Source organism: Dasypus novemcinctus, chromosome 21, assembly GCF_030445035.2.
Source record: "Dasypus novemcinctus isolate mDasNov1 chromosome 21, mDasNov1.1.hap2, whole genome shotgun sequence".
Lineage (NCBI taxonomy): Eukaryota > Metazoa > Chordata > Mammalia > Cingulata > Dasypodidae > Dasypus > Dasypus novemcinctus.
In genome coordinates, this window is record NC_080693.1 from 9,339,185 (window position 1) to 9,365,918 (window position 26,734).

The 26,734-nt window shown below is 40.3% G+C and overlaps 1 protein-coding gene across 6 annotated transcripts in view; it reads right to left on the minus strand.

The window, feature by feature from the left end:
* The window catches only part of LOC131274947 (ral guanine nucleotide dissociation stimulator-like), a 225,986-nt gene that overhangs the window by 9,005 nt on the left and 190,247 nt on the right, over positions 1-26,734 (minus strand). For 4 of the 6 annotated variants that reach the window (XR_011646735.1, XR_011646732.1, XM_071210270.1 and 1 more), the window contains 2 exons: positions 25,155-25,286; positions 615-805 (listed from right to left, as the gene is read on the minus strand). Coding sequence is in view for 1 of the 6 variants with exons in the window: in XM_071210270.1 (XP_071066371.1) it covers positions 615-805; positions 25,155-25,286 (323 nt within the window). In the remaining 5 variants the exon portion in view is untranslated. Of the gene's footprint in view, positions 1-614; positions 806-18,596; positions 23,786-25,154; positions 25,287-26,734 lie in introns of those variants that run through there. The other 2 variants (XR_011646734.1, XR_011646733.1) reach the window with 1 other exon arrangement.

Here is a 26,734-nt window from a genome sequence, read left to right on the forward strand (position 1 = left end):
GAGAGATCATGAGCATGTCACAGCTAACTTATTAGTGTACCCCCTGCTTAAGGTGACTCATGTTACTGCCTGCAGCCACAACTCAAATGGAACCCAGAAGAGCAGGGAAATTTGTCTGCTTTGTTCACTGCATGAGCTACATGTTTCAGAAAGTGTCTGCAACTAGTAGACACTTGATGTATACTTGTGAAGGAATGAGTCCTAAGCAGCATCTTCTCAGACCTAGGGTGAGTCTGGACCCCTCTGGTGACCTACAATGATCCCTGCTCTGACCACACCAAGGTTGGAGGCCCTGAAAAGGGTCTCAAACCTCCTTTAGAAATGAGAAATCTGGGGTCAGTAAGGGGGAGATGTTGTGAGCTTCTTCACTGGGAAGAGGAAAGTCCTGCTTAGGAACAACCCTGCCCCTCCAGCTACCTTGTCCACTGAACCAGGGTCGGGGAAGCACTTCTCATGGATTCTCCCATTAGTCCTTACAATCAACCTTGAAGATTTTTCCTTTAAATGATCTTCCGAAGGAGGAAACTGAGGCCAGTAGGTGAAATGACATTTCTGAGGCACAAGAAAGTTGGGGGTAGAGCAGTCAAGTGGCCAGGAGTGGGGCTGGCTCTCACCTGTGGAACAACCAGTCCAGGACCTACTCGGTGGTGGTGAAGACCTGGTATGTTCTGAAGATGTTGATATATATGAGGTGACCCTCCTGGAAGGCGGGCACCAGATGCTCCATCAGCTTCTCCCAATTGCCTGCCTTGACTGTCTGCACTGTGCAGCTCTCCTCCTTCGTGAGGGTCGAGTTGTTCTTCCTCTAGGATGGGACAGAGGAGGCACATGTGATTGGAGGCAGAACTGTAGACCCCCAGGTGAGGCTGGGACTATGGGCAGGCCTGCTGCACCCAAGCCCTCAGTGACTTGAGGCCAAGGGGGATGTGTGTGCCTCTAGCAGAGAAAGACCCTTGGCCTTAAAATTGAATTTGAGTTGAAGAAATAATTGAAAAATGAGATCCCAGACACAGCAAAGGGCAGACACGTGGAGTGTCCTTACGAGGAGAAAGATCCTTGCAGCCCTGAGGATTTGAACAGATTCCTCAGGGAACAACAGCAAGCCCACCTGGTCAGTAAACAACTTTCAGGCTCCACTGCTCATGGGGCAAGAGTCACAAGGCTATGCCTTTTGCCACCCTAACCCCAGATCAGGAAAATGAAGGAAAATGAAAAGAGCCAGTTCCAGGCAGGGCACAAGGATGCTCCCATCGAAACAGCCAGCCAGTGATAACTGAACTGCTCCAGCCTTAGGTATCTGGTCCTTGCTCTTGAAAGTGATGTCTGTGTGTCCTTCATTCCTGGGAGCCTCTACCAGGGGCGGGAGGGATCAGTGCCTTGGGGTACATGGGATGTGTTCAGGACAGCAGTGCTGACAGGGTTGCAAGGAAGGACAGTTCAAGGTTCAGCAGCACCAAAGGCCGAATCACTGCTCTAAGCTGCTTCCCTTCTGGAATATTGGGCAGCTGAGTCCAGACCTCAGCTTCTGACCTGGGAAGGTGGAGGGAAAGGCTATGGGAGATCACAAGAACCCTCCTAAGTGAGAAGAGCAGTATGGCTTGGAGCAAGTGTGGAAAGACAGTCACAAAGACTGCTGCTGGGGACATGGGGCTGGGAGTGGAAACAGAAATACAGCAGCAGAAAGCACATGTGTGTCAAGTGAACCCACCCCTCAGCCTACCCTGAAGGGAAACCCATGGAAATGATTCCTCTCTGCTATTCCTTTAACCATTGGAATTGACCTGCCCCCTGGCAAGTGTGGTGGGTGATTGGTGGGAATCCAGGTTGCTCAGGAAGCAGGATATTGGGCCACACAGGGGCAAAAGCCCTGGGAGATGGAGAAAGGGAGAGGCTGGGGTGGGATACAGGCCTGGGGTGTTTCTCCATGGTTGCAGGACACCAATCAACACCTGCTCCTACCTGGAACCAGCACTGGCTCTGGCTGGGACCATGATGGACCTCTACCTTCTGCAGAGAGATGGTGTAGATGAGGCCATCCTCCAGCTCCTCACTGACCATCTGCGTGGAGCTCTGTGAACACAGTGCCCGGCAGCCAGGCCAAGAGGCATCAGCTAGTGGACTGCCCTACTTCACAAGGGAAGCTGCTCCTTGTTTTGGCTGGGACCTAGATCAGGCCCAGATGGGTGCCTGCCTTCCTCTCAAGCCCTACTGGAGAGGAGATGACAACTGGGGGAACAAGGTTAACACAGGTAAACATGGGTGCCACCCCAAGATGAGACTTCCAGCCATGACCTGGCAGTTGACAGGGAAGGACCTCCTGGGGACCTGTCCCTGAAGCCTGCTCCTTCCCAGGGTGGTCCCACTGCTCATGTCTCCCACCCACTGGGAGGTGGATGGACATGGAGCTGCCCAGGAAGGAGCAGAGTAGTGACATGTGCTGAGTTGGCTGTCCCTGGGCCACCCCACATTACCTTTGGGTACCTCTGGGATGATAGCCAAGGGCTTTGTGGCTGAGGCCTGAGCCAATGTTGAAAACAATGGAAAAGGGACTCATTTCTGGTTTGGTTGAGGCTGGAGCCTTGTGAACTAGCAACACAGCAGGAGAACATGGTTCCCTCTCAGGTGTCTCCTGCCAAATGAGCTGGGAAGGGGCTGCCTTTGGAATCTGGGTGCCTGGTTACCAGAGTTCCAAGTTCTGTTGGGACCTCTCATCAAGAAAGTGAGGTCACCTCCTTAGGTTACCTTACCTGGGCCCCTCAACTGTAAGAACTCCACAAAAGTCCATCTGCACATCTGTCTGTCTATCCTCCTCACCTAGATCACCTTGTTAACTGGACACAGTCCTGCCAACATGTCCCTCCCTATGGCTACCTGGGAAGGCCTGTGTGCAGCTCAGTCCCCAGCCATGTTCAGACCCAGCTACTCCTTCTTTTCAGTTTTGTGCCCCCAGACTAGTCACCAAGGCCTCCCCAGTCTCCTCACTGACACAGTGGGAATTGTTCTAGCATCTGCTTCCTGGAGACATCATCAAGCCTAAGTGGGGAGAACACTGAAAACCCCATAGTCTTGTTTCCCATGTAGATAATACACAGACAGACATGGAATAAACAGTTAGGGATGGATGTAACATCCAATAAAATTCAAAACAGGGCTGGGTAGGGCTGTGTGAGCTTAGGAAACTCACTTTCCCTCCTGGATTGCTGTCTCATTCTGTACCACGATGAGGTTGAAATGAGATGAAATTCAGTCACTGTTGCTGAGCCAGGAATCCTTCCAGAGGCTTCCCATTGTATTTATTTATTTATCTTTCTTTTAATTTTTTTAGTTTTATTAACTTAGTAGATCACATAAAATGTTACATTAAAAAAAAAATAAGGTTCCCATATACCCACCCCCCATCCCCACCCCATCAATTTGTAAATTGTATTTTTTTGAAGATACATGCATCACAAAAAAGGTTACATTATAAAAAGCATAAGAGGTTCCTGTATACCCCCCATGCCCCCACCCCACTCCTCCCACACTAACAATCTCCCTCATCATTGTGGTACACCATCACACTCAGTGAACACATTTTGGAGCACTGCTGCACCACATGGATAATAGTTTACTCTGGTTCACACTCTCCCCTGGTACATTCAGTAGGTTATGGCAGGGCCCTGAGCCTCAGCAGAGTTGCAACTCCTACTGTCTGGTTCCTTGGACTTACCCAGGTCAGCTAACAGGGAGGTGAAGATGGTCAATCACCACATCAGGGAACTGAGAGTGCCTACAACTGCAAGCAGGAGAATTGCATCCATCATCCATGTGGAGTCTAAGCCCCCTCTCAATATAGAGGTGGAGAGGACATCACCATCCCAGGGCCCACAGAATGGAGGAATAAAATATGGATTAGAGTGGATTTACTGATATTCTACTATAATACTTTTGTGACTAGTAATAGAAGAAATTGTATTATTGGTGGGGAGAAAGTGGCCACAGTAGTCATTGAGGGCAAGGAGTGGGAAGAAGTGATGTGATGAGGGGCATTTTTGGGACTTTGGAGTTGTCCTAAATGATATTGCAGGGTCAGATGGCTATACATTATATATCCTGCCATAACCCACTGAATGTACTGGGGGAGAGTGTGAACTATGGAGTAAACTATTACTCATTGTATTTAGAGTCAGAGGCAAATGCCTCCTCTCAGCCTCTGTGGTGGGCTGCCTGTGCCCTGCGTCCCTGCCATCTCTGCTTCCAGGTACAAGCAGCCTCAGATAATCCCCCTTGGACTGAGTCCTGGCCTAGGGATTTGCTGCTAAACACAATAATATGGCTAAATGTCAGAACACCCCCCCTAAGATTTACACTAAATTCTTTTCTGTCTTCACCACTCTCTTTCTACCTCTATTGATCTATCTCCCATTTAATATGAATCCTGCAGATCAATACAACAGGGCTGGGCAGCTCCTCCCCCAGCTGAGCCTCAGTCGAGGCTCTGTGCACAGCAGCTGCCTTCTTAGCCTCCTTTCTGGCCAAACTCCCTCTGGCTCTGACTCTTTCCCTGCTGTGCTTTTCCCAGTCTCCCTCTTCCCACATTGTGTGCAGAGTTGTCTCCCTCTTGTCATTCTGTTCACAATGTGTCACCTCAATGTGTTATTCCAGGCCCTCCCACCTGGTGGTCCCATAGTCCTCCTCACAGCAGCCTGCTTAGCTTTCTCTATAGCTTTCTTGGGATATTGGGGCAAGGTGAATATGCTTTGCTTTGGGGAACATGTCATTTTGGAAACCAGAGGCAAACAGTTGGGATTGAATCATGTCTCACATGAAGACACATTCAAGTCTTCATCTGTTTTCCTGGAGTAGTGAACCCATTTGGAAATAGGGCTTTTGAAGCTATTGTTGTTATTTAAGGTGTGAACTCATTTATGAATAGGATCTTTGAAGATCACATTTAGAATAGGTAAATTAGTCATGGCAAGCCTTAATCCATATCACTGGATCCTTATAAGAAGAAAAAAGCCAGTCAAAGTCAATATAAGGTAGAATTCAGTGGAAAGTTTCAAAGAGCATACACAAGAAGGGAGATGCCACCATGTAATAGAAGCAGAGATATAAGCTAAGGATCCCCAAAGTTTGTAGCTGTTCAAAACTTGAACTCTATAGATGTCTGAGAGAAAACATGGCCATTAAAGACCTTGATTTTGCTCTTCTAACTTCCAAAATTTGAGGTGATAAATTCTGCTTGTAAGCCAAACAGCATGTGGAGTTTGTCATAACAACCCTGGAAAATGGGGACATTATCAATTAAACCAATTTAAGTACTTAAAAATTAAAAATGAAATCTAAAGAAATGGTAATCTAAGCCAGTGATAAAACAAAACTAATACTGCAATTCATGGGAAGTGAGAAAAATGAATTAATACATTCAGAAGAATGAGAACTAATGAAATAATTGTGTAAGCCTACTTACCTGCATGGTGAAGGACTCTTCTATTCATTGACACGACCCATCTCATAACTGTTGACTTAGTTTGTCATTATTTTTAAAATTACAGGTTGAATGATCACTTTTCAGAAATTGAAGTCTTGCTGTTGGATACAACTACATGTCTCATTATTTCCTTCTCATACATGTTATTTCTCACACATTTTTAAGAAATAAAGGATTATGTATGACATTATGAAGATCTGGTACTTCAATTACTGCTCTAAATATCAATTCATGTCAATATTAATTTTTATTTTAATTTAATATATTACATATTTATGTGTGACCTAAAGACTTGTGTAAATATTTCCCTGCATTGGGTTGTAAAGGTTGCTCTTCATAAAATTTTGTTTTTCATCTTGAATATATTTTTGCCTAATTAATTCATAACAGCTTTGATAAATGAGAAAGAAAGCAATTTATATAAAGTAATAAGTGCCTAATAAATGCTAGTTTAAAGAAACAAATTTTGTCACTCAATGCAATAAATATCTAACAAAATGAGGAAAAATCAATAAATGTATTATTTAGGAATAACTAAAAGACAGCTTAAGTAAAGGAAAAATAAATAAATATATTTGTGACTTCTCAGGCAAGGAAACACCTGCCAGTGGAGAAATTTACTGAGTGATGGCTAATGGGAGAAAAAATTCTCAGATAATTGAGTAAACAAACTGAGTTATACATGGAGTTCATGCTAATTAACCACCTTCCTTGATAAAATGGATTGACTCCAGAGGTTCATTCACAGTGGGTTAAAACAAATCCTATTGTTTTTATTCAACAAAGGAAACTTTCAGTTAGGTCTTTTAATGGTTTTGGATCCTGGAATCACATAAATTGCATAATTCTGTTTGCGTCTGTTAGTTAGAACTTTTGATGAAAAGTGATGGTCAGATTTTTACATCTTTTAGGAAAGTGCTTAAATATATGGATTTCTTTTCTTTATAAATATTCTCTTGATTCTCCCTTTTCAGGAGTTGACAGGATGACCTCACAAAGGAAATGTAAATTATTAAATTCTCAGGTCTATACTACCATCTTGGCTTCAAGTGGCATTTTTGAGGGATTCCATTATGCTTTTTTCAAGATGTTCAGTTTGTTTCTGACACATGAACTGCCATGCCAGTGGTTGTGCAGAAGCTTTCAAGGTTCTATGAACAGTAAACCTGACAACAGTAATGATTACAACCAAGCAACATAACTAATGTTTATGGGTGACCCATTACCACATCAAACTCAAATTATTTGAAAAATTCTATGTGCTATTTTGACAAAATGACAAGCAATTAGCATTCTCTTTAGACAATTACATAGGGAGCATAACTAAAATGAGATATTCCCTAGCATACTTGCTATGCCTCATTTTGTTCATGAATGAGTTAAATTATATGTACAGAGGATTTTCAAAATAGAGACTTGTTTTTGATTGGGTAATATTGACAGCATAATTTGCTAATATTGGAGGAAAAAGGAGACAAACATCTTGAGATCTTCCCTTAAAACTCATACCCTGAGAACGGAAAGTCTTAATAAGCAAACTCTTTTCTTCATAAAAAGTATTTTTGCTCAGATAAACCTAATGTATGTACAGATATACTAAGTCATGAGAATTTCCTGAAGGAAACAATGAAGTTATTTACGGCTTTGCAGTCTTAACTTCTTGATCAAGATTTGCAGGAACACATAGTTACATTTATGCAGAAGACTCCGTTTTCAGTGTATCCAGCCTGAACTGAAATGTAGATAATCTGAGCCAATATAGAAGGAACCAAAGAAATTCTGCAGTGATGTAAATAGATTTTCCCTCTAAGACTGCACATGTTCCACCATAAGAGGCCATGTTATATCTGGAGTTTTGATATTTCAAATCAGGACCTGTCTAATTTTATGTTCTTATTGAGGGAAAGTTTTATGGTGTCAGTGGCATTATCTAGAACACCTGTCAAATTCTAAACTACAACATGTAGGATTTTTTCCACTTATCATGACTTTTGTAATGTTTGAACTGATGATGATTTAAGATAAAAAATGTGAAAAAGAAATCTTCTTCTGGAAGAAAATAAGGCTCACCCAATTGTGGAGAAGAAAAGAATTTATTCTCCATCTTGAAAGAAGGGGTGCACAACCAGAAAACGTGGCTAGCACCCTGAACAAACAAACAAACAAAAAAACTGACACAATTTATACCTCTAAGCCTAGCATGCAAGCCCTTCCTCTGTTTCTCCATAGATTGGATACTTCAGAGGTTACAGCCTATCTGAGAAGATCTAACTTTGCCATGCAAAAGTTTTTAATAAACCACTTCCCCCACCACATTCCAACCATTTTAGTTTTTACCTGCTTGCCTTTGCCAAATAAGGAATGGAATTTAGTGCTGAGGGGAAGTAGGACTATATCTACACAATATCTTAAGTGATTGTTGTGATGTCAATATATAGATTCAATGAAAAGATCTACAAAAGAGGTTTATATAGAATAACTCCAAATATTTGAAAGAGACAATTCAGATATTAACATTTAATTTGCATATCAGAAATGATCATAAAACTATCAATCCTAATCCTAAGAGAGCAGCTGGCAACCTAGGTGGTTACATGTTGACAGCCATGCACACATTCAAGCATGTTACAGTGAGTGGAAAACAGCCACTGGGCCCCTAGAGCTTCCAAGTCCACCACCTACAGGGAGCCAAGAAAGCTAAATTGTTAAACGATGCAGGCCGTGCTGCATTATGATGCATCCCTATTTTCTCCAGTCAACAAGCTGAATACCACACCAGTTTTCAAAATTATTTACTCATTCTCATACATTACAATTATTTAAATTATATAAGCACCTAAGAAAACCAAATACTACTTAAATAATGAGGAGAGATATCATGGTGGTATACTATGGGTAAAATTACAAAGAAATCTACCTTCGTGTGAGGAAAAACTCTACGATGTCCTCTTCTCAAAGTTTTGATATCTTAGAGCCCTTCTATTTTGTATTATTTTTGTGTACACTTGATGTAATAAGAGAAAATATTGTTCGTTTTTCAGGGAAAGAGGAGGTCTATAGCTTCCAAATATAAGTCAAAATAAGAAACCTCAGAGAAATCATAGAAATTGCTATGACCATCCTTGAATGCCTTCATGGAGACCTTAATCCTTTGAGGATAAAATTCAGTTCTAATGATGCCTGCATGGCTGAACCACCTGTCATAGAGTAGCGGTATAGAGAAATTTGTGTGAAAGTCCAAATGAACTGCCAAATTAAGGACTTAGCTAATCCTGATAGAAAATCTTCCTTTCCAGGTTTGCTAACATCTTTTAAACAGGAGAAATTCTTTAAGGTTTTCCTCGATGTCTTCCCTTTATATTGTCTGGAGACCCATCTATTACTAACTTCAAGGACATGATGAATCTGCCTCTAACTTTAGATCCATTAGAAACAGCATTTAAAGCATATTCAGTGTTAGGTATTGTCAATCTCTAACATTTTTAGTTAATGCCCTTAGGAGTGTAAAATAATTTACCATAACACAAGCCACCCACGAGGTAAACCATGTAGCTCAAGTTTTTGAAAATATCATGATAAATAGAGAAAAATCACATACCTCACATTTATGATTCTACAATTTAAACAGATACAGGGGAAACAAAAGGCCCTGTATTAATACAATACTGATACTGCAACCTTTGTTGGTTAGATTCAGAATTGTCCCTGTCCTCTTCTCTCCAGGAAATAAACTGTCCATCAGACTTCTCAATCAGAAACAAAATTACTTGCCTATAAAGTAGGCATTTTCAGACTCCTCTTGATTTTGGGTCAGCAAAGAGAAACAAGTCTATTAATAAATGGTCATCCAGCTGTGCTTTAATTAGAAAGTTCTCCCCTGTTAAGACCTTCCAGTAGCCCCCTCCCTTTCCTATGAGGAGTAAAAAAATCTGTTAGGAATCACCAAACACATTCTCTCTTTCTACCACATGATCTCTGTCCTTTAGACTTTAACTTCTCAATGTGTCTTTCCTCTCAGCCCTTCCACCTTTATTAACCTATTAGGTTAGAAATATTTGGTTCAATGGGAATGCACTATCATGTGCACTCCAAAGAATTATTTCACGTTTATGCAGATTGATACTCATTTCATCCAGTTCACCATCTTGTAGTGCCTTCTTTGACTACCATGTATACCTACGGCCCTGTGTTGCTTTACAAAGGTTTTAATGATGAATAAAAAAATGTGGGTGGCTTAAAGAATAGGGATTTATTTCTCACAGTTTGAGAGGCTAGAAGTGTGACAGCAAGCTTTCTTTCCCCCCAAGGCTATAGTGCTCTGACATCATCTGTCATATAGTGATCTTTTTTCTGTGTCTGCTACTCCCCTCTAGTTTTACCTGACTTCAGACATATTGGATTAAGACCTCCCCTTATGTAGTTTGGCCATATTTTAACTAATAATAACATCTTCAAAGTCCTATTAACAAATGAGTCCACAGCCACAAGAATGTGGATTAATTCTTATCCAAGTCTTTTGTGGGGTATCTGATTCAATTCCCAACCAATCCCAGTTGATACCCTCTAAAATTACATCAACTTTATGATTTAGTTTTCTAATTACCTTGTGTCCTCAGGGATACCCCATCTATAGATGTGGTAAAAATAAATACTATAGAATTCTTGCAAGTCAGTGCTGACTCTATAATGTCTCTAATTTTCCAACTAGTCTCTGAACACTGGAAGCATCAGTCTCCTAGTTTCAGATTTATAAGCTATGGGGTTACTCATTCTATGTACCAGTGATGTGACATTGCTATCCTCCCAATAAAAATTCCTAAAGTCATGGGTACTATTTGTGAAAAGTGCCCATGTTACAATGTGGTTCCCAGCCAAAATGGTTTCTTTGGTTTCAATACATCCAAATTCAACACACGCAAAGTAGTTTGACTCTCCTAGACATTTTCAGTATCCAATTCTACCCAGGTTTCCAATAGTTTTTCTCTGTGACATGGAGAAAAAACCTGATACACCTGGTCTATGATACCATAAGACTTCATAATTCTCTCAGGTTTTTAAGATTAATCTCCCAAATATACATTTTTTCTGTTCTTCTACCTTAATTTGTAAGGGTAAGGCCACCTTGGGAAAATAGGAATAGAACTACATTGGGAGGTGGAAATTGCAAGTGCCTTCAGATAGATAAATGACTTAAGGCAGCCTCCAAGGAGAGTGTAAGTAAATAACTTAAGGCGGCCTCCAAGGAGAGTGCCAATAAATAACTCAGGACTGCCCACAAGAAAAGTGCCAATAAAGAACATGGGGTTCTTAGAAGAAAAAAATAGTTACGCTATCTTCAGCTAACCGCAGTGTTCTGCTCCTGTGCCTGCTTGCTTGCTCGTAAACCCCTCCCCCTCCTAAAAGGCTATAAAAACACATCTTCCCTGAAACTCAGGGCTGCTCTCTCCTCTGTGTAGGATGAGACAGTCGCTGCACAGCTAATAAAGCTCTCAGTTGGAACTATATTCAAAGTCTGAGTCTGGTCAATATCGCTAATCTGTAACAAATTCAGTAGACAAATTGCCTTTCTAAAGGCCAAAAACCTTACATTCAGAATAGTCAGCTGAACTTAGTTTAGATGATGCCAATATTTTGGCAACATCGAAATCATAATAGGAGTCAGTGGACCATAGGCTGTCTTCTCTCCATCAGGCCTGATCCGGGTGTTGAACTTGGCCATGTCAATGTCACAGACCTTCTTCACATCCTGTTAGATGATGTCCTTGTTGGCCTTGACATCCACAATGAACACAGGTGTGTTGTCTTTAACCTTCTTCATGGCTGACTCAGTGGTTGGGGGAACTTGATGATAACATAGTGGTCAAGCTTGTTCCCATCTAATGGAAACTTGTTGTTGTTGAGACAATCTTCCTCACTGAAAACACCAAACTTAATTTTGTTTTCAAACACATTCCTACAATTGCTAATTCTGTCTGTCTCATATAATCATCCATAACTATCATTTCCTTAATTCAATTCTTAGATTCTATTCCAAAGAGAAACTTCATGATTATTTAACTTTAATGATATCAGAAAGAATAGGGGAACATTATTTAAGTGTATTTAATTATTATTAATTTTATTTTCAGATATAAATGAAGAGTACATATATAGATAGCTCAAATTAATTCAGCTATTTTTAGCAACTATGATTATTTTGTTTCTCCCACACTCACAAAAAAAATAAGATTAAAACGAATCATACCCATCATAGAGAAAGCAAATTTTCATATATTTTAAATACATATTCTTTATTAACAAAAGTGTATTCTTAATATTCACTTAATATTTTCTCTTTCATTTTTGATTTGGAAATATGAAGTTTTGTGATTTTTTTTACAATTAGAAGACAAGGGGCATTAACACAGTTATTATAAGAGTATCCCATCTGTCCAAATATCAAGACGCCACAGTTTGATTAAAAATAAACATCCATATTGTTGTAGAAGCTGAGAGAGGCTCAATTATTTGCGTATAGAAAGGCCAGGAGTCAGGAATGATTTTGAGAAGGAAAAATGATTTATTGATGGCTGGCTGGCCTCGGGAGCTTTCTGTTTCAAACCGGAGCCCTGAACAAGAATTTTGAGTTCCTTTTATACAGAGAGGAAGGGTTAAATTGTTCTTTGTTTCAGTGCTCAGTAGGCTTGAATTAGCATATATATCTTCCACATCCTAGGTAAGCTTCTGGCATGGACTTCATACATTCTAGATAAGCTTTCAGCACATTCGGATTGCATTTCCCTGAATATTTACAGTTTATAGAGTTTGCATTGATAAACGATTTCCTGGGACTGGAGTTGTTGCCATGGTTACCAAGGGCAGGACTGCAGCCTCTTACCTTTCCACACCCACAAGGCAGGACAGACATTTTAGGTTAAGGTTATCTCTGAAGAGACAAAGAGCGTAGCATCTATAGCCCACATCAACATGAAAATACAATCTGATCCAAGAGGTGTGAAGGGAGGGCGGTGTCTACTAGGACCAGCAGCGCCTGCGCGGAGGGATGCGCCTGCGCGGTGGAGCCCGCGCTGGTGTCAGGAGGTACCGGAGCCGCGGCTCCAGGGCTCCCCGCTGAGGCCGCGTCCTTTTAAGTACACTTTATTGTTTTGAATAACCTGAACCTATTGAAAGGGCAGGTACTCCATCTCCCGAGGCCCGGGGCCAGGGCACTGGGCTGGCGCCTGTGGGAGCCCGCGTGGAGGTGGCAGGGCGGCCGGAGAGTCGCCGCAGCGCCGCCTGGCGGGGGGAAGAGGGGCCCGGGGGGACGCCCCGCGCATCCCGCTCCTCCTCCCGCCTCCCGCCGCCGCTCCTGCCCGCCCGGCCTCGTCTGGTGCCGGCGGCGGCGCTGGACTGCGCTGCTGGGGCCGGGGCTGCAGGGCCGGAGCGGCGGGCGGAGGCGGGGTGGCGCCGAGGCCCCTCCGCGGGCGGGCTCTGCGCGACAGCCCCGCGCTCCCGGCAGGTGAGGCCTGGGCGTGGGCGGCGGCCGGCTCGCCGGGAGCAGCGGGCGCCCCATTCCCCGAGGCCCCGCGGCCACGGCGCTCGAGGCCGAGCCGGGCGGCAGGTGGCGGCGCCGTGGGCGCTGCGCGGCGCCCTCTGCCCCGGGCGCCCGCCTTCACCCAGCCCGCCCTCCGCGAGCCTCTCCAGGGCCCAGCTCAGCAAGGCGGGGGCTGCTCCCCGAGCTGCAGAGGAGCCCAGGGTCTGCAGGCACTGGGCTGATAACGATTTTTTTTAATTTGGAAGCTGCTAGTAAAGGCCGCTGCGGTGCGGCCTGAGTCTCTCGAGCTGCTCTGTAAGGGCCGCCGGCAGCGAGTCTCACGGTGCAGAGTCCTGCTGAGCAGAACCTCCCGGGGAGGCTGCGGAAGAGGATTGAGAGCCTTATACCCAGCGGCGCTAGTGGTTCCGTAGGAGCGTGCGGAAACCGTCAAGTCAAATGTGTGTCTTTAGGAGGGTAAGAGGAAGGCCGTTTTAAATGAGGGCAAGTATTTGTTTCGTGGGTGCATCAGTGGATAATAAAAGGGGCAGAATAATCAGCAGGTCACCCTAAATACGTCTAAAATTTAACATGTGCAGGATACTCAGGGCTTGTACTTGATAGAACTTCATCAGAACTTTTTCATATGGAGTGTACTTGAAATTATTGAAAACTTGCAAACATGTTTGATAATGCTAAGTAGAAAATTGTATCATTTTAAAGCTTTTCGTGTCATGAACAGCTGATATCTTGTGTTTATGTTAATACTGTAAGGATCCTAAATAATTCCTTTGAAAAGTTGTGGAGCCAAAGTAATGTTTTCCGTATTAATTCATTTATTTATTTTTAAAGCACATCTGTAGGTTCTCTACATTAATTACAAGATTTTAAAAGGGAAAAAGTAAAGCAGAAACAAGATGACCTATCAGTAATTTAAGCAAAATGGTAGTGGAACAGGCCTCTGAAAGTTACTAACGGCTGCTTGGAGGAGTGCGCTCAAGCTGTATTCTTTAGAGAAAAACATAATCTCTGGGTTATATGAGAGGATGCTTACTCTTCTAGGAGGAAGAAGGATGTTGGTAAATTTTGCCATATCTTTGGAAGCTGTAATGTGTAGAACATAATGAAGAGACATTTGATTTGCTTTACCCAGAAACATATCAAGCCCTTGTAAAGGCTTGATAGGAAAGCCATGGGAAATGAAAGTATCAGCCTCTCACTAGCACTGTGGGATTTGGATAATATTGCAGAATGATCAGTATTAGGAACATAGCATGGTTTCAGTGAGAAAACAAGTTGGATAGCCTCATGCTTGAGTAGTCTTTATTCTCCTAAGTGGGAAATAAAAATGTGGTGAAGAAAAGTTATTAACAGGAAAGTGCCAGGTAAGACTATTATTTGAAAGTTTGAAGCGTGCTTGATTCAGGAAGGAGGGGGCAGGAACATTTGGGCTTCTGGAAGTTAGTTATAATTGGCTAACGCTTTGTCAAAATGTAACTGGTACAAGGGCATGCAATTTAGGAAATTTTGTGTTTATTCATTAACAGTATTTTGTATGCTGTGTAGGTCAAATTAAGAAAATTCAGATAGAATTTTATTTTAATAAGCTTTTTATTTTCCCTCCTTATGAAGACTTAAATTCCTCAGTAATGATTTATAGCGTTGTTAAAAAGAAAGGGTGATTCTTTTAGGGAAACATTTTGATATATCATGCCAAGAGTTTGTATTGCAGGGCTTTAAGATAAATTTTACAGAAATAATATTAACCTTGGAATTTCTTTTTTTTTTTTTCAGATTTATTTATTTATTTATTTATTTCTCTCCCCTTCCCTCCTGCCCCCCAGTTGTCTGTTCTCTGTATCTGTTTGCTGCATCTTCTTTGTCGGCTTCTGTTGTCAGCGGCATGGGAATCTGTGTTTCTTTTTGTTGTGTCCTCTTGCTGTGTCAGCTCTCTGTGTGGGCGGTGCCATTTCTGGGCAGGCTGCACTTTCTTTCGCGCTGGGCGGCTCTCCTACATGGGGGACACCCCTGCGAGGCACGGCACTCCTTGCGCACATCAGCACTGCGCATGGGCCAGCTCCACACGGGTCAAGGAGGCCCGGGGTTTGAACTGCGGACCTCCCATGTGGTAGATGGACACCCTAATCACTGGGTCACCGTCGCCCAGAATTTATTTCTAATATCCTAATTCTTCCTTGTTAGAATTCTAATTTTTTAAAACATATTTAGACCTTCTACTTAAAGTTTAAAATAATAAATATACACAAATATAAGTTAAATTGTGATCATTTTAATAAGTTTATGTAAGTGTAGTTAATATCACTGGTATATCAAAAAAATTAACTTGGAAATCTATGATAAAGTCAGAAAATGTTGAAAATTTCTTTAAATCTATGGCCTCTATAGAGCGTCTTCCCATTCTTAAGATTGTTTGAATAGATCTTGCTTTTATGGTTTCCATTTGTAAATGTTGTGCTAAGACCAGAACATAATTTGCTCTTGTACATTTCAGGAAGTAAAACCTTAGAATGGATTTTAAAAAACACTCTGTTGTAGATTTTAGCTAGTGTTAAAAGATAGAAATGGAATAGAACATCCATCTGTATTAAGAAAACAAATTTCATATAAATTTTTAAAGTAAAACTTCTTGAAAGGATTCTGAGAGAACTCCAGATTAGAAATGTCATTTAACTATGACTATTCTTAATAGCTCTGTAGACAGACAAAATCTCTTTTGCTTTCCTCTTCCCCTCCAGTTTGCTATTTTCAATAGTTATCTCTATATAAACTTCATGAGAGTTTACCTTTTACAAATAAAATGGAGAAAAAGTTTTTATTCCAGTGAAGTTTGCCCCTCAAGGGTTTTACTCTAGGGATTTTAAGAGTATTTTAGGAATAAATTGCTTTTTTTTACTCAAGAGCTTAGTTTTGAACAAGCAAATGTTTTTATGGGGAGTCCATGATACACCATCAGAATAAACAGGCTCATTGTCATAACGAACACTGGATTATATTTCATTTTCCTTTTTTATATTACTTTTCAGATTCCTCTGCAAATGTTTTTGATAAGATGAAACAAAAATACATAATGCTGTGATTTTAAACTATATACACAGTTTAGAGGTCTTACTGTGAAAGTGACTGAAATTAAAATCAAGTAAGATATTGGTGACTGAGATCTTGCAGATTATGTTCTAAAGTAGTGCATTAGTAATTCAAGACATTCCTTTCTTTGTGCTTCTTTCTTCTTTATTTTTGCCAACAGGTTTAGAATCTATGACTTGATTCCAGTGGGAGGTGATCAATCTCATTCAGATCTGGTTCCTGAGAAATAGTTTATGAAAAGGAGATTACTAATTATATTAATACATATTAAATTATGGTTGGAACACAATTCTTTATTCTGGCAAAGTATGCAGAATAATTGGAACATTAAAAAATTCCTTTTAATATTTATAGCTAATTGTTGCAGAATTAAAAATAAATAAATTTTAACTTTGGAAATGAAAATATATATATATTTTTGATCCAAGAGTATTTGTACTGCCAAATAGAAAGAATGAGGAAAAAAGAATAAATATTATAAAGGTATGTCAGGAAGACAAATGAGACTGTTCAAAGGACACAATGGTCAGCTGGAATAGAGTAACAAAGAATATCATATCTTATTAAAGAATAAACATCCATAATCCCACACTAATATAAAATAATTGAATCAATCAATAAATTGGGAGAAGAGGCAAATTTTCCTTACAGAAATGTTCAAACATTAAATGTAGAAAGGATAGGGAGATTGGACAGTGCATTAGCATACCACAATAATAATTGCTGCATGTAATATTCAGAGAAATATGAAAAATTGTGGATAAAGTGTAAGAGAGAAGATATTTGTATAGCCTCAGGATATTTCCCCTGACTGGGGGCTTCATATGTCTGCTAATCCTTGATAATTATCACTACAGGGAGGGAAGATTCATTCCCTTCTTCTTGAGTGTGAACTGATCTCCAGACCAATATCTCTTATATAGTAAAACATCATCAGCAAAATAATGGGAAAGAGCATCCACCCTCAAATGGATGGGAAACATCCTATTGACAGGACTAGGCCCCATCCCTAGCCCCCATAACAGCCACAACTTGCAGAAGTGCAAGTTTATTATTAAAGCTACCCCACTGTGAAAGGGCTACCAATGGTTTACTCAGAAGAAACCACATCCCGTGACATAGAACAGCCCCTGTTCTGGGTCTGCACGTCCAGATACAGTTCATTTCCTCACAAGAATAGACAAAGAAGCCACTCCACACCCTCCCACACCCCTAGAATTCACTCCCCCTAGCCCACCGCCCCCTAGCCATCCCTATAGGCCTTCAGGTCTTGCCTAAGCCCCAACCCACTCCCACCAACTAAGCATGTTTCCGCCTGTAGATGTGCTGTATGAATTCATGACTGCCTCTACCAGGAGCAGGACGAAGTTTCCCTTCAGACTCCCGCCATGCTGGTGGGGGGGCCTGAAGTTTATTTTTCAGATGTCCTCCATTGGGAGAGCTTCCCAATAAATCCTTACCTGCATTCGCCAGTCTCCACATCCCAATTGTCTCACCCCGACATCTAACGCCTAAAACATGGTAGGATTCATCCCAGGAATGTAAGAAGAGTTTAATATTCATAAATCAACTAATGTGGTATAATGTATTAATTGAATAAAAGACACAACCACAAAGAAACACACTTATACAAACCCAACACCATTCCATGATAAAGATATTAAGCAAACTGGGAGTAAAAGAAAACTTCCTTAAACTGCTAAAGAGCCTCTATGAAAATGCCATAGGTAGCATCAGACATAGTGGTGAAAGACAGAATGTTTGGCCCATAATATCAGGGAAAAAAAACTTGGAGGTTCATTTCAACATTAATGGAGTTTCTAGCCAGGGAAAATAAGATAGTGAATGAAATAAGCATTAGTTGGAAAGCAAGAAGCTAATCTATCTCTATTTGCAAATAAAATATTGGCTATTGAAATATTAAGGACCCCTGTAATAAATTATTAAAACTCATAAAAGAGTTCTGCATGGATCTGGGGTAAACGATCAATATAAAAATTTCAAATGAATTTCAGTTCACTAGTAATGAATACTCTGATTCTGAAATTAGGAATGATCTGTTTAAAACAGAATAAAATGCTCAGTAATAAATTTAACAAAAGAAGTTCAAAACACATGCTCTGAACTACAAAACCTCATTAACAAAAATGAAAGGTGTAAAAATGGGAAATATATTGCAAGTTCATGGAAGGTAAGTCTTGATAATTTTAAGATGTCAGTACTCCCATAAAGATTAGCGGATTCAATGAAATTCCCATTAAAATTTCAGTTAACTATTTTGTTGAAGAAATTTACAAGCTAGTCTTACAACTCATATGCATATACAGGGGGCCCAAAATAGTTGAAATAATCTTGGGAAAAAATGTGAAAGTGGAGGACATTCTTCCAGATTTCAAAACTTACTGAAAAGCTGCAGTTACCAACTGCATGGTACTGACATAAGGAAAGAAATATGTACAAACGCTATAATATTGGAGTTCAGAAATAAACCCTCACATTAATGGTCAATTGTTTTTTTAATATATTTTTATTAGGAAAGTTGTGAACTTACAAAACAATCTGCACATGTGTGCAATTCCCACACAACACCCTTCCACTAACACACTACATTGATGTGGAACATCTTTTACAGATTATGAGATAATATCATCTATTACCACTAACTATGGTTTATAATGTACGCCTGGCATATTTTTTTCCATATTCCCCTGTTATTAACACAGGCATTGACACAAGATTATTACAGTATTGCTGTTAATGATAGTCCATAGGTTGCATTAATTTATTTCCCATGCTTCATATCCCACTACCTTGCAATAGTGGTGTACGTTTGTTCTATTAATAGTTTATAGAAGGACATTCTTGCATTTGTACTGGTAACCACAATTCTCATCCACCTCTGCGTTCACTATGTTTTCAGTCCCTCGATTATTCTCTAGCTTTTTTCAATTGACATTTATATCCCTAGACTATCCTTTTCACCCACAATCCCATTAATAAACCAGCTGCTATTCACTATAATGTGTTACCATCAACTCTATCCATTTCCACACTTTTACAGTCAAGTTAATTAAAACATCTGCATACATTAATCATCAGTATTCCTTCGCATCATGCTTATCTCTGAATAACCTATACTTTAGTTCTGGACTCCATGCATTTATTCTTTGTATTTAGTTCTTATTAGTGGGACCATGCAATGTTTGTGCTTCTGTGTCTGGATTATTTCACTTAGCATAAGGTCTTCAAGATTCATCCATGTTATCATATATGTCCCAATTTCCTTTCTTCTTACAGCAGTATATTATTTCATTGTTTGTATATAGCACATTTTGTTCATCCATACATTGTTTGATGGACATTTGAGTTGTTTCCATCTTTTGGCAATTGTGAATAACACTGCTATGAACATTGGTGTGCAGATATCTGTTCTCTCATATTGGGAGATGGGCTTGTACCCACAGGCACCCAACCATTCACTCCCTGTAGGCCAGAAGTACCTGCCATTGCCCGGAGAGGCTGAGGAAACACCAGCCCTGTCCTGTCCTGTTGGGGTTTGGGGTGGATTCACAGGTGCCCAACACTCCAGTCTGTGCAGGCAGAAAATGCCTGCCATTTCACGGAAAGGCTGAGCAAACACCAGCCTTGTCCAATCCTGTTGGGGTGTTGGGGTGGATCCACCGGTACCCAACAGTCCAGTCTGTGGAGGCCAAAAGTGTCTGCCATTTCCCAAAAAGCCTGAGGGTGGAATGGAGCTACAGGTGTCTGACTGTTCAGTCTGTGTGGGCCAAAAGCACCTGCAGTTACACAGAGAGGCTGCGGAAATGCTGCTCCCCTCTTGTCCTGTTGGTGGGGGTGGAGCCACAGGTGCCCAGCAGTCAAGTTTGTGCAGGCCAAAAGTGCCTGCATTTGCTCTGAGAGGCTGAAGAAACACCAGCCCCCTCCTATCTTGCAGTGGTGGAGGGGTGAAGATGAAATCAAAGGCACTCAACAAACTGGTTCTTGTGGGGAGAAAGTGCCTACAGTTGCCCAGAGAGCTTGAAGAAACACCAGCCCCCTCCTATATTATGGGGTGAAGGGGTGGAGATGAAATTGAAGGCACTCAACAAACTAGTTCTTGAGGGTGGAGAGATAGAGGTGAAGTCAAAGGCCCTCAGCTAGGATGAATAAAATATTTTAATGTCAATTTCTTAAGAACTAACACTACAGAATTTCTGGGCGAAATGTCATGAGGTATATACGTTTTTAAAAAACTCGGTATGCTGTAGGTAAGGGGAAGGTTGAGAAAATGGTAGAGCAAATGGTGTAAAATGCTAAGGTTACTTGAATCTAGGTAAAGACTATATGAATTTTAGTTGTAATATTATGTTTGCAACTTTTCTAAGTTTGAAATTATTTCCAAATAAAAAATTAAAACCAAAGCATTGGCCTTGGGAGACAATTTGATTGACTGAAATAATTTGGATGCCAACTTGACAGCATTTCCTGTCATACACTGAAGAATTCCTTCTTCTTGTTATGCAGCACCTGGCTGAGAATATAGTCCTGTTGAACTGTGGGTCTACAAAGCACATGACTATCAAGAACAAGTATCTAATTGTGCTAAGATCTAACCTTGCTAAGATCAGCACTCTAGCACAGCTGAATTCTGTAGAAGGTCAAGATCTAACCAATGCTGTGACAAAGGCTTAACTTGTGAACTTGAATTGATGTACTTTAATATTTGTAAATAAAATTGGCACTGTACGGTGTCTGTACAAAAAAATGTGAAGTTGCATTATTAAAGTTGTGACAATTTGAACAAAGGAGAAATTGGGAGGGGAAAGTAAGAGGATTTCATAAGTTAATCTATTTGTTTAAAGGTGTTGAATGTGATAAGAATTAAGAAGATTTCAACACAATGAGGGACCTAAATAGTTAAGGGAGCTCCCATATTAATTCTGAAATTGATTCTAAAGTTTCGATGTTACAGCAGTGGGCTTCAGGCAGGGTGGGAATCCCTGGGCTGTGACATCAATTGCAGGCTGTAGCATCCTAGAGGGTCGTGGGGGTCTCCAGGCTTTTAGGTAAGGACACCTAAGGCTTTCCCTTCTCATTCATGGACAGAGGGGAAAAGGCGATTTGTATTTCTGCTGTCCCTGAGCAGGTGTGCTGAGAAAACAGTATTTGTACTCCTTTAAAAGAATTTTGAATAGTTTTATCCCAAATAAGGAACTCAATTTGTTCAGGTTTAAGCAAGCCATATAAAGGTTGAGCCATCAAAGAAAAGTTAATAATCTATTTTCTACAATATCCTTCAAGACCTAAAAGTCATCTTAATGTACATTTGGTCTTGGGAGAAGGGAAACTTAGAAGGCATTGGATTTGTTCAAGGTCTAGGTGGAGGCTGTTTGGGGGAGGAATAGGTGAGGCAAAGACAATTTGAGCAATAGCAAGTAATATGGACCATAAATTGAATGTAATAGTATCTAAAAGAGGGTGGCATTTAACTTTTATTTCGTTGAAACAACAGGGATATGTATGGGGCATAGTTCCTTATTTGGTCTGTTGAATATAGTTCTAGAAATTCCAAATTAATATACCTCTTTTGGGGAGAAAGATGTATATGCTTGGAATAATCAAAGGAAACTCCTTCTGAAAAGGTGAATTGGGCAGAGGGGATTAAGAAAAATTGAGGTGTGCCCCATAAAAGTCCTAACTGAATGAAAACTGGGAGGGATTCAAAGGTGGCCATGGGTTTGCTGGGAACTCCCACCATTTGAATGGTTTCTCTACTCCAGAGAAGGGTTAGTGAGGGTGGTGGGATTTATGACAGAGAAGGTGATCCTAGTATCTATTAAAGCCCACATACCCGGGTTTCCAATTATCGGATATATTTCACCTAAAGATGTGAAGTAAGCAAGTAGAGAAAGGCCAAAGAGAGCATTTGAGTGTTTACTGCAGTTTTTGAGATTTTTACAATTTTATTTTAGGATTTTAGGATTTATTTTAGGATTTTGGACAGTTTCTTTGAATGAATATCCAGGTTTTTTACAAGTCCTGGCATTATGAACCCTTGTGCTTATGTGTAAATTTAAAGGATTCATTGAAGGCTTTTTTGCTTCTGTATTTTGAAACTCATGGTTTGTAATAGTGTTTGTACAGTTTTAGCTTGGGAGGATTTCTTTTTTTCAGCCTCTTCAAGGGTTATGTAATTGATCCATAAGATTTACTAAATCATTAGATTCCATTGTGGCTGAATATAGTTGCTTAAGTTTTAGAGTGGTGCTTAATTTTTCTGAAAGATCATTAATAAAAGTATAATTAAAAAGACTAGAGCTTTTGTAGTTAATATTGTCAAGATCTGAGAATTAGGAAAGATTTTAAAACCTGTTACAATTTCATATATGGGTTCATCAAGTTTCTGGGTACATTGTTGGATTTTACTCCAATCAATAATTTGGGGATAAACTTCATGTACATCCTTATGAATTTCTTTTGCTGTCTTAAATGTTTCCATTTTCTCAGTAGCTCTTCATTTTGAAAAATTATTTAAAGAATCTTTCCAATTAGCTTTGACTATTCAATTTTGGACATGACCTTCACCAGCAGTCATGTGAATTAATTAGTAAAGGCCCAAAAGTCTAAGTGATAAAATTCATTTTTTTCCCCAAAATCTACTGAGAATTCATTAGTGTTTGGGGAATCTTTAATTACTGTCCTCAGTATGGTCTTTGTCCAGGGGGTTGAATATAGCAGGTGAAATGCCTGATCCTTCTTCATTTGGCTTAGTTTTTTAAAATGTATTTTTTTGTTTATTTTAAAAAAATACTTAGATTATAAAAATGCTACATAAAAAAAATATAAGGAGTTCCCATATGCCCCACTCCCCACACCTCCCACTTTTCCCCACATTAACAACTTCTTTCATCATTGCAATTGAGGAACACATTTTGGAGAGTTGCCACACAGCATGGATTATAGTTTACATTGTAGTTTTGAAGGGCATAAGAAGATGAGGGCAATCTGGAAGTATTACAGGGGAATCATAGGAGGGGAGTTCAGCTAAAGTGTAATCAAGAAGATCTCTTCTGATCCTCTTTCTGAGACAAGGTAATGTCAACAGAGAAATAAACTAAATTGTAAGCAACAAAGGTGTTATTTGGTGTCTTAGAATTGCAATTGAGGGAGCACCTATTCTTGTACCCACCCAAATTGTATCCTGATTTGGTTCCTCCAAGCAAAAGTTTTTAAGCAAAAAGAAGAATATTACATAAAGTGTTCAATTGTTGATATTCAGGGTGCTCCAAATGTGCTTCAGGTTAATTAACTGAGTTCTTTATCTAATTTAAAAAAATACTACCAAAAGTAAAACCTGAGTTAAGGAGGGTTGCAGAGTATAACATTAGTATACAAAAATCAATTTCTAGCAAAGAAAATTCCAAAAGTAAAATTAAAAATAATAATGTGATTTATTATAGAAAAATGGTAAAATACTTGGGCATAGATTTAGAAAAGGAATGAAATCTTTTATTTGAAATCTACAAAAAACCTTGTTGACTTCTGGGAAAATGGCATCAGAGTAGGTAGGCAGGGTGCAACTCTCACAAAAATAATGGAGGGAGGACCAAGCTGTCTGAGGAAACTGCTTTGGCGATCTGCAGACCAGGAGAAAGGTGTGCATCATTCAGGAGTTGAGGTTCAGAGAGATGAAGAAGCTGAAACAAAACTCATGAGTTAGTAGCCCCTGTGGCCAAGAATGGCACCCTCCACTAACCCTCGGGTCAACAGCCTGGATAAAACCCATGACTCACTGTAGCAACTGAGAGGGAACAGCTGTCTTCCTCCCTGGGAAGAGGATGGGCACAGCAGAGGGTGAAAGTGCCTTCTGTTTGTGAGTTTGGCCAGCGGAGGGCTGGGAGGGCTGGGAGGGCTATGGAGTAGGGCATACAGGAATCCCCTCTGCTGAGACCAGCTCAGCAATAGGTCTGCATGAAGGGAAGGTGATGCAGAACTGAAGAAATAAAAGGACAGAAAGAAAGACACAAGAGAGGAAACAAAGATAGGACCAGAGGACTTCACAGCTTTTGAAACTGACAGACTCAATCCTAGTTTCCCCATCGTATTTATTTGAAAGCTAAGGAGCAGCTGTGGGCTACAAGAAGCTACCTGCAACATCCACAATAAGGTAATTCACAATTCAGGAGGCAACTCAGAGCATCTTGGACAATAACAAGAAGCAACTTGCAACATCTACAGTAAGGCAACTTACAATAACAGGAAGTAACTTAGAACATCTTATACAATAACGGGAAGCCACAAATAGGTAAGCCAATTTCCCACAACACCCCTATATTTTTTTGTGAAACATTTATGTAATCTAAGTTTCTTTTATTAAAAAAAAAAAAGTATATTAAAAAAGAAAAAAGGGGGGCTGGGAGGAGTCTGACTTCCAAGCTGGTGTCTGCTCTGTCTGTATCCTCCCTTGCCTGGGATGGTTGGGGCTCCTCATGGGCCATGCAGGCATCAGAAATGCCACTCTTGGCTGCCAGCTCCTTCTTTTATGAGAGGGGTCAACCATAAAGATCTTCATGTTGCTATGCAAGCCTTGACGCTTCTAGGAATGTGTGTATCAAACTGTGACAAATTTTTCATTTAGTAGTATGTTCTAGACTCTTTGGTTGTGAAGTAATGTATTCATTAAGGGTCACCCTAAAGTTTGTGAAAAATCAAAAGCTTTTTTAGTTGAGTGGACAGATGAATTTAAGAATGACCCACAGCTGACTGATAGCAACAATGATAAAGACCCTGAAGGAACAAGAAGTCACCTTTCCTGCCATTGGCTCACAGGCTGCAGAAGAAGTCAAAGCAAACCAGGTCTGGCAGCCAAAGACCCCGGCAGTGGCTACTATCAAGAAAGAAGAAGTCCTAGTAAAACACAGAGTTATCCTTAAGGAAGAGAGGCAACAGCCAATCCCACTTTCCAGTTGTATCCAAGTACCTCCAATCTCTTACCAAACCACCAACATGAAGGCCAAAAATTCTTGCTATAAATGACCTTGAAGCTGCTGAGGCTAATGCACTTACTTTTCAAGCTGGAGAAATTATGCAGTTCTCGACGACAGTGAGCCCAACTGGTAGGAAGATGAAACCCGTCAAGGCTGGGGTTATTTCCCTCTAATTCTGTGAAGGCAGATCTCACTGCTGAACCAGAAATGACTAAAATGGAAAAGACAGTACAATTCAGTGACAATGTTCAGGTGGGACCCTGAGACAAATTAAGTAGAATCACATTTTTTTATCTCTTTTTTAAAAATTATGTTGATTTCCTTTCTTTTGGTTGAAAATTGTAATTATGTTTCTAAGCTACATACTGTGTTTATTGGTAGCAGTGATAGAAATGTTTAAACTGGAAAAAGTGACTTATACTACATTTCAACATTTTCATAATTATTTAGGATATAAACACACTTTCCTTCATTCATCTTACCCCACTGCTAGTCTTTTAAATCTGTCTTTAGCACATTGTATCCTTTAATTCTTCATTAAAATAAATATAAACAGAAGAAGAAAAAAAGAAAGGAAATCTCCATAAACTAGTTTGGGCTACACATGGTTTCAGCCTCCCTTGTTTTTTGAGCATTCCTAAATCTTGAGGGACTCAATGTGACAGCTTCTCTGGATGCTTCACGCTGATTTAGGTCCTAGATTAGGATGTGAGGAATCGACTTCCTTGGCATGAAGCTGAAAGTACTCATGAGTTATTGGTCATCAGTTTTGGAGGTTTCAGGATTCAACCAACATATGGAAAAATCCAGAGACTTGTGAACATAACCATGCCATGTTGGTGAAATAGTTTACATAGATTCCCAGATACAGCCTGCTATAGCATGTTGGTTCCACGTAGCCTTGTGGCTTCTTTATGGTGTTCAGATGTCTTTAGTGTTTACAGGAACATCGTTACTTGAGGCTTTGCATGCTGTGGCAGTTTGTGATGTCTGGCTGAGACACGCATGTGCATAAACTCCAGAATGACCTCCCAACTCCGTTAGAAATTTCCCTGTCAAAGAAACTCTATTTGGTTTTATTGCTTTTAACATTCTCCCCTTTTAATCAGGATCCTTCTCCCAAAGCATTGCTGATCAGCATTTGGCATTACTCCCTTGTCAATGGGGAGACTCCTCCCTGGGAGTCACGCCCCATATAGGGGTGAATGTAGTTAATTTATTTGCAGAGTTTGCCTAAAGGAGAGGCCATTTTTGAGCAACAAGGAGGTGTTAAAGGGTGACTCTTTGGCATTAATTATAATTAGACTTAGTTTCATCATTACAGAAATGTTTCATAAATGCCAGCTTCTATATTGAGGGCTTGGCACATGAGCATTTTGGGTGGTAGTTGCAACTGTTCTGGAAATAAGACAATGAATAAGAGACATTGTCATGAGTATAAAATAAAAATGTACAATTAGCAAGTTTGGTAATAAGTAATGAATCTAATCTCCCCAAGATCTAAAATTTATCCAACTAAATAAGTGCCTATGGGTTTGAGCAATAGCTCTGGCCTCTCTATAGAGTCTAAATTAACATAGAACCAGCAATTTGATAAGACTGCCTAGGCCAGCAACTTTTTGTATGCATGGATAAAAGGATGGTGAAGGGCAAGGAAGA